The 8987-nt window shown below is 41.6% G+C and overlaps 1 protein-coding gene across 1 annotated transcript in view; it reads left to right on the top strand.

Moving 5' to 3' along the window:
• LOC147800552 (acyl-coenzyme A amino acid N-acyltransferase 2-like) overlaps positions 1-8987 on the top strand; it is a 9626-nt gene extending 639 nt beyond the window's left edge. Inside the window, exons 2-8 of the mRNA XM_087144824.1 lie at positions 928-1188; positions 2658-2827; positions 3539-3652; positions 4839-4928; positions 5342-5437; positions 6204-6408; positions 6758-8987. Coding sequence (XP_087000950.1) covers positions 928-1188; positions 2658-2827; positions 3539-3652; positions 4839-4928; positions 5342-5437; positions 6204-6408; positions 6758-6945 — 1124 coding nt within the window. The 3' untranslated portion in view covers positions 6946-8987. The remainder of the gene's footprint in view (positions 1-927; positions 1189-2657; positions 2828-3538; positions 3653-4838; positions 4929-5341; positions 5438-6203; positions 6409-6757) is intronic.

Here is an 8987-nt window from a genome sequence, read left to right as displayed (position 1 = left end):
GTTAATAATTTCCCTCTGAAACATATATGTACCTGTACGTGAACCAGCGATACCACCGATACTCAATAAGCCTACTGCGCACAGTACACGAGGGAAACCGGTGTGATCCTTCCCGCCGGATAGCATCCCAGGAATGACCATGACCAGACATCTTAGCCTTACCCTTCAGAATTTTATTTTTCGTGGAATGGAGGCAGTGCCTGCCCGCCTGGATGATGTTCATCCTGCCTGGATGATGTTTTTGATTGATGTTCCGCAAATGTTGTGATGAATACGAACATGGAGATAAACAAAACATCCTTGGATAAAAACGATGCCCAGTTGAGATCTGGATCGACGGTATTGGAATCTGTGGACAGAGAGCCTTGTCAAGGTCGTTAATCTAACGGGCGGCCAGAATTAGACCGTTGGCCTTCTAGCTGACACCCACGTTTTCTGGTACCTCCATTTGATGGAGAACTTTGATATTTGGTTTTGCTTGTGTCTGATGCCCGTGATAATACGAGACATTGTTATGCGTATTGGGTTTCCTCTCCCACGCCTATCATGCCAGTGGTTGTACGTTTCCAAGAACAGTGAAGAATAAGAAAATTGTATGAAAGAAGAAATGCAAAAATGGGAAAGCACACTTTGAGAGGCATGGAAATGGTCGCCTTGTTTCAAAGAGTGAAACCATTAGAACTAGATTTAGATTGAAAACTTATAGATCTGAATTTAGATGGTACTTTATTTGAAAACGAATCACTTCCGATCGAGACTCGATTGAGCCAGGAAGTTTGATCTTTAAGAGTAGGTAGATTTCACTCTAAATCGTTAAAATCCCTCTTTTGCGAGGGAATTCTCACTCATATTTTTCACTCCAAGAAGGCAAACGTTGACTGGCGGGAAAATGGCATTTGTACAATGAAAGTGCATGCACTTCTTCAGGCATAGAACCTATGGGACTTGTCTGGAGTCTGCACCCGGGTCCAGACCAAAAGAAGGGCATCGGCTTCGTGAAGCAGGACGTGAGGTCTCCTGTCGAGCTCATGTTCGCCGTCTACGGTGATCACTTGGAGTTACCCTCGCTCCTTTCGGCACAGCCACTGGCGACGACCAAAATAAGTCGATGGTTCATGAAGGATACTGAGGTTGAAAGAATCAAGGTCAACTCGGGGAGAATCCGGGGAATTCTCTTCAAACCCAAAGGTAAGTCTTTGTTTCCATTTTTCTTACATCACATCAGTGCGCACCCAGTTCAAACTGGCTCACCAGAGCGGCGCCGAACCAATAAGATCATAAAGGCAGTGTATATAGGATTTGCATGTACATGTACTGCAATTTGTCAAAAGTGGCCGATTTGGGGGGTTTCGATTTACTTTGTGTATCATTCCACGAACTTTTTTTTATTTTTTGAGAACACTACTTTGAGAAAATCGAAAAAAACGCTGTTCATTTTTAACCCTCGAAGTGCAGCTCGTGTAATCTCGCCACGCAATCTCGTCATGTGGACCACATGACGCTCCTGATTAGTGCCTGTACAATGCACGGGTGAGATCGATCTGCGCAGACCGATTATGGCCCTCAAAAATGCATTTTTCCATGGCTTCGCGTAGTACTTGTGGTTGGCAGATTTAACTTCTAGTTTTTGTTTCCTCTTCAACAATCCAACGCTAAGAATTTGTCTAATAAACAACGTTTCATTGGGTAGTGAAGTGACGGCAGTCACCACATACAGTCACTGCGTGACCACACATTCAAGTACGAAACATGTCATGCACCGTGTACATGTGTGTACATACACTTGCACGATCGACCGTGTCATTGTTTGCTCTCCACAGGCACGTTCGTCGGTCAAACACCGTCCACACATCGTTATGCCCAACAAAACCACTTTACTACCCATCCTTGAGAGTTAATGTCAGTGGAAAAACAGAAAGCTACATTAGATGTCCTGAAAACGGATTTTTCCGAGAAAACAAGTCTTCTGTTCGGAACTCCGAAGGAATGGCCATTGAGCCATGTCATTTTCTTAAGTATGATGGCGAGATGATATATTCACGTGAGGTAAACTTCCAAAGTTTCAGAAGAGACTTGAATTTTTAACCAGTCCAAATTCTCCTTTAGACAGTTAGTTACAAAAAGGCATCTATTTCGTTAGTTAATAATGAGTTTAGGCTTACCAAAGTGTGCTGGCAGTTTCTATATTACCCGTTAATATAGACTTTTCCAATAGCTCAAAGCGTCACATACGTTTTTGTTGAAGCCCTGGACGGTGGCTGTATTTGAACGAACAGTATTTTTCAAAGATCGTCAGGATGGACAATCGTTGGAAAAAATATAAAACTTCGCTTTTCTCGGAGATGACAGCATTCCTGGCAGTAAGATTTCACAGATTGCTTGACAATATTATGTACTGTGGCGAAGCAGGTGTAGTGTTTGGACACATGTTCTAATATAATTAAAGGCAAGTCAGTGCCATACACTGTAATTTTTTTCCCAAAGTGGGGTACCAAGTGGACTGCCTAATGGTTGGGAAAGAGATTACGCTAGGCCACAAAATGGTTGTTCAAATAGCGACCTTCGCCTTTGGATAAGTTGAGACCAGCTTCCCCCATACATCAGAATTATCTTTTGTTACGATTCATTTTTCTCGGAACCTGTTTTCTCTTTTTCAGGACCGGGTCCTTTTCCGGCAGTGATTGACATCTATGGCTTGGCAGGGGTCTTCACTGAGTGCCGAGCAGCTTTACTTGCTTCCCGAGGATTTGCTGTCCTAGCTTTACCCTTCTTCAGTTACGAGGACCTCCCTCGGTCTTACAAATATCTTGAGTTTGAATATTTTGAGGTATTACCTGTAAAAAGTTAACTAGTAATGTTTGAATATGTTACATTTAAATGCATGAAAAGAAAATCAGCCGGCTTGATAAAGCAAGTCTTCTTATTTTGTCAAACACATGTCAGAGTATTGATGCAATGTCATTAATTCTTTGACTTCTCTTGAGTTTTCTCTTGTACTTCCATCCATCCCCACCCCCACCCCAAAAGTTGAAACGTCGATTATGTAACCAGCCAGACAAGACATGAGTCAAACCCTTCCACCTTAGTGGGAAATTCCCGAGCATGTGTCCTCTGTGTATAACATTGGTTGGTAGAAATCCATGAGAAAGCAATGTATCCGCCCGAAGCAGAAGCTTCCCCCATCGGCTGGGCATACCCAGGGTGGTCAGGAGTGTCGGTTTGGCTGGTAGCGACGCTCCCATAACCCGTGCATTTCGTAGTTGTTCGTGAACCAGCGAGTATGTTGTAAGAGACTCACTAATGTGCATCGAGATTAATTCAAAGCTTTATATTCCATCTTTCATTTTGTTTTCAATTTCTTTTCGTTTAATTTTGTACCCAGCGTAATTGTAAAACAGAGTAATGTTGGGGTTATTTCATCCCATTTAGTACCCAATTTATAATTTTATTCAGGGCTGTAACCCTGCCCTTGCCTGTGCGTTCTCAGCTCTGTCGCAAGACAGCTGACTCAGCTCTCCATGTCTCGTGTCTTATACAGGAGGCAACTGCCTGGCTATCGTCTAAGCCCTTCGTGCCTTCAGACAGAATTGGCATTTTAGGCATGTCTTTTGGCGGCAGCTTGGGTCTGGAGATGGCTTCCCGACTACCGCAGGTTTGTAAATAAACCAATGTAAGGTGTGGATAGGTCTTTTTTGGGTTACGTTCATGCACAGTTTATGTAATCTAAGCTCCACCAGTCTCAGCAATCATCAGTCATGCACTCGATCCAACCACTTACCGGTACGAAGTACATGTTCTGCTTCTACGTGAAGCGTGCTATTAATAGTAATAGACACCTGATGACTTCACAGTTTTAAGGCCATCATGACGGATTGTGCAATTACAAAATAGAAGAGCACGGAAAGAAGGGAGCACAAAAGAGAAGATCCAGCTGTGTAGCGTTGTCTATTGGGTTGGGAAAAGATTTTGAGGGTGTCCCTGTTAAGAATCTTACACTGTACTCTTTTTTTCTGTTTTCCAGTTGGGAAAGATCACAAATTTCTAACCTTGAACTCGGTTTTCACACGCAAAAGGAAAACGGCAATTTTGATGCATTATCGACTTGAGTCCGACATCTTAGCAGGGTGCCCATTTTACACAGCCCTCATTTTCAATAAATGCATATGTATTAGGAATTAGCTATAAAAGCCTTAATTGTTTATCCTGGGATAATCCAGTCTATTCTAACTGTCCTTTAGGTTTTCCTTTTTATTTGCATGATTATCCCTTGAGATACTTGGCAAGGGGCCTATTTGACAGAGCTGCTATAGAAACAGCATAAACCTAAGGAAGCCTAGAAAATAACTTCCTGAGCCGAGGCAGGTACCCAACAAAATACTACATTTATATGCACTTCGTACTCTATTGTTTTTTTAGCAGATCTTTAAAATGCGGTCCTGACTTTGGAATTGAGTTTGGATTAATTAACAGGCGTTATGAGCTAAATAACTCATTTTAGTTACATGTACATGTATTGTGGTGTTTTAATGTTTAATGTATCTTCTTAATGTGTTTTGTTATATATATGTATTTTTAATATTGTATTTTTTTAGCAGAGCAAGGACCACGTAATTTCCACCATATATATTATTGTATGTGAGGGGCGAATAAACTATGTAATGTAATGTAATGTAATGTAAATTGAGTCGATTCCATGATTTTGAATACAACTTTGAATGACATGGTCACACCTGTAGACACAACTTCACACCAGATAACAAACGAAACATCATTTCATTCTTTAGTACAAAAGCCTATAATCTTGTTGTTTCTTTCTTTTCCATTGGATTTTATCCTAGATAAAAGCAGTTGTAGCTATTTCGAGTCTTCCAATCATTATAACACACCTGACGTACCAAGGGAAGAAAGTCCCCTCTGCACATCAACCGGTATGTATCACTGTGTGCTCGTAAGCATTGTTCAAGATATTCGTATCTGTATGTGGACCTCATTACATATACATTTTTGAAACTTTATTGTTTCGTTTCATTTTATTTACTCTTACACCGAACATTTAAATAGTACCATTTAGAGTTTCCAATCTGGAGTGTTAAGCTGATCTCACTATGTAAATCTATGCACGGCATGTTAATTTCCATGAATGACTTTCAGCGACTTATCTTCCTTTCATTTTGGTGTCCAAACTTCCCGATAAATCGCGAACCTTAACATTTGATCCCCATGACTACATGTAACTAGATAATTGAAAAACACATGAAGAATATATGTCCCTGGTATAAGTGAAAGCGTACTGTTTGTAGCTGAAACTGGGCACAAACTTGTTGTTCTATTTCGGTTTCAGGATATTCGCAAAGGCTACACTACCGAGGAAGGCTTTGTAATGAAAGACATTTTTCTAGCAGACGTGAATGACTTACCACAGGAACAACTGATCAGTGTAAGCTTTTGACTGGGTTGGGTTCTTCTTGAAAATTCTTGTGTGGTACATCATTGAGATTTTCCGGACAAATTATTCTGTTTTTGATAGTCATTCATGATATATATTTGATGATGTGTTTACTCTGTTGGATACAGTGTTTATTTATCACTGTAAAGATATCTAGCGGAGTAGTGATTACTGGTCTCATATTTGCTGGAGGGAGGGAGTCTCGAATAACAGAACAGACATACTTTTCTCCATGCAGTTTTTGCCTTAATGTTCTCGTCTAGTTAGAAAAACTCAACTTACTATTCAAGATAATGCAGACATTCAGTGCTGTCACCACTCGAAAGTATAACATTGTATGCATAAGCTACGGTAGTGGCCGCCTGTTTTTCAAAATCGAATGCTGTCACGTTGAAAAAGTTCCTTAAGAATTCCGACGAAATGAATGTTCTATTTTCAGAAGTAAATTGACAGTTTCCAAATTCACTTTTAAAACGCGTATTAGCTTGCTCTTCTGTGAATTCAAGAATGAATAAAATTCGCATATCTGTGCCGATAACCGTTAACCCCCCCCCCCAAACAAAAGCGAACGTGGGCTGTCTACTTTATGGTTAGGCCTATACCATTGCTCGTACTTATAACTTCTGTGCCACAGGACGGCGCTTAATGCACAAATTTTGAAATAACGTGGCCTAATTAAGATGAAAACCTTAGGCCTACTCCTAGCTTTGTGTATCAAACTATGTGGGCATTAAACTTGCGTCTGTTTATCCATCAGGTGGAAAAGTCAAGGGCGAATTTTCTGTTCATAACTGGTGAGGATGATCAGAATGTCCCATCTGTAGAGAGCGCCAGACGGATTGTCCAGAAGCTGCAGTCTCACGGCAAGACGAATTACGAAGTGCTGAGCTATCCAGGGGCGGGGCATCTACTAGAACCTCCCTTCCAGCCTGTAGGGAGGGGACTGTATAATGCTGCATTGGGTAATGAATAGATTATCTCTACTGTAAAAGAAAATGGGGAAATTAGGTCAGAAAAAATTAAACAAGAAAGCTTTCAGAAGAGGGATATTTAATAAGACGCGAGTGCCCCACGGTCTTCATGAGGCCTATGGATTCCCAACAATATGAGTCGGCTTTGCTTTCATTCATATTACCTCCTGTGTCTTGTCAAAGTCCTGTTCATTGTGTTATACGGACAGTTGTGCGGGTTGTTTGAAGCACGGAAGACGGACAAGACCAATAGAAAATCCTTTTTGGGCATTTGGGATGTTTTGTGTTGTAACAAGCCACCAGCCTGTGACTGTGCGTCGGTTTTTTTTTTTTCAAACAGGCGTGATAGTCGACTTTGGTGGGGAGATGAAGCTCCACGCCCATGCCTGCCAGGATGCATGGGCCAAAACTCTCTCCTTCCTGCGTAGACATCTGACAACAGACGGAGGAGACTGGCAGCAAGGAACATCATCAAAAGAACCTGGCTCTACGGAAACACACCAGTCATCAAGAAACAGCCAGCTGTAATTACAATTACAGAAAACCTTAGTAAAGTATGACCAGTCCAGCAGTTTAGGTCACCTGGTGCCTTTCCTGCTCTCACCGTATCTTTTCTGTCTAGTGTTGAGTGTGATCGGTCGACATACCTGAGTCACCTGGTCTCCCGACTGTCTTTTTTTTTTTTACATTCCTTTTCTTCACCCTACACTCTCATAGTCAAGCATAGTATAGCATTAAACCAGAGCGGCAATGCCGTGTAGACCGTTCTCTGCCATTGCGCTTATTCAAGCATTCACTCGGCATTGCACTCTTACAAAGACATGTATTAAATCGCAGCCGTGCTGGCCGTGCAGTGTGCTTCATAGACTTTGTTGCTGCCCTGCATTCTTCGATACTTCGTTCCAAAGCTTTAGTTTTGCACCACCCTCCTTTGTCGGTGCGGGTTGGTTGCTTGAGCGGTTCAGGAAATGAATCACTCTGCCCCTGATCCTCCATGAGCGAACTATCAACATAATTTGCTTGTGAACATTGCTCGCTTCTGTACTGCAGGCATAACCAATCTTAGTGCCGTACAGCCAACCTGTTCTCTTGTTGACTGTCTGTCTGAAGTCGTCAAACACCGCATATGATCTTTGCGTGCCTTACACCGTTGACCTAGTCCTGGCGGAATGGTACATCGTCTGTCATTGACTGTCGTTTTTAAATATCTTGCAACTCATTTGAATTATTTAAGAGTCGGTTCAAGTATCCCTATTAATAAACCGCAATCTTAGCCTGAATTACAAGCTGTGAAATTTGTATAAATAAAATATATGTAGAGTCAAGGGTTTTGTGCCGCCATATACGTGTTTCCTAAAAGAGGACTAAAAGACGACAATAGTTGAAACGCTTGAAATGGATGGTTTGTTTGTAGTCCTCCCATGAGGAAATTCCATTTCTTGCAGGAAACGTGCAGAGCCATTATTCTGTCCAGAACGTTGTGCTGCTTGCTAACGAAGCGTCATGTTAAAATAAATCTATCAAAATAAAGTCCTTTTGAACAAGAAGAACAGAAGGCCTGGTGTGTGTCTTTTATCGTTGAAATCATGACCCCTTTCGGATTGTGTTGCTATTTATTCGGCATTTATACTGTTGATTAGTTTCAGCAGAAAGCCTCAAAGCTCAGTTTACCCTCCGCTTAGTCGTTGGGCGCCGCTCCTCCTACTTTGTGCATGTGATGCGGAACCACTGTTAGGTGCGACATTTGCTTAATTAATATAAACCCCTCCACGCACTGCTTTCTGCCACTAGCAAGATGGCAATAATGGAATGCCTTGTGGAAAGTTATTCGCTGCATTTGTCTACACAGTGTCAGAAATTGGGGCACAGCCTTCGGGCGGGGGGTGCCCCATGCCTCCCCCTCACGCAACTGACTACTTCGGTTTTTTTATTCCTTCCTCCACGATTTGACTAGATTCCACGGCCACGGTCTTACCCTGGCCTTGGGATGGTCTTGTGCGCTAATGCACCCTTCATAAAATACACTATGGGTCGGAATTAAATATAAAAAATACACACGTGGATTATTAAAAACATCATAATATGTACCACAATGTAATACAGGACCATATAATGAAAAACCAAATAGAATGAATGGTGACAAAAGAATGTGCTCTGACAAACCCTGCTGTCAACACTCGAAGAAAACCAACCTCAGGAGTGTGTTTAAGATTAAAAAGTACATATTCATCTGAACAGGTGTACCGATCTGAAAAATATGGTCAATGGCGAAAGAATCACACTTATATAGATTTATTGTTTTAACCACTGGAGTAGCCTCCTCTAGCCCTGAATGATAAACTACTACGATGACTATGTACATGCATATAGTTTAAAATTGTATTAACACATCAAAGAGGTAGTTTTTGCCAGAATGTACCCGTAAGCACTGCATTCAAACATAAGGCATCTTGAAAACACATTTTACCTGAATTTTGTGTTATTAAACTGGAAGGTGGTGAGATGAAAGGGAACAAATAAAACATTCCGAATCACCGAAGCGGGCTCGTCATTGATGGGTCAACGAGCAA

The sequence above is a fragment of the Acanthaster planci genome, linkage group LG01 (genome assembly GCF_054643075.1).
Source record: "Acanthaster planci isolate LZ-2023a linkage group LG01, COTS_SCS, whole genome shotgun sequence".
NCBI classification, from domain to species: domain Eukaryota; kingdom Metazoa; phylum Echinodermata; class Asteroidea; order Valvatida; family Acanthasteridae; genus Acanthaster; species Acanthaster planci.
This window is presented reverse-complemented; position numbering and strand designations above follow the sequence as displayed.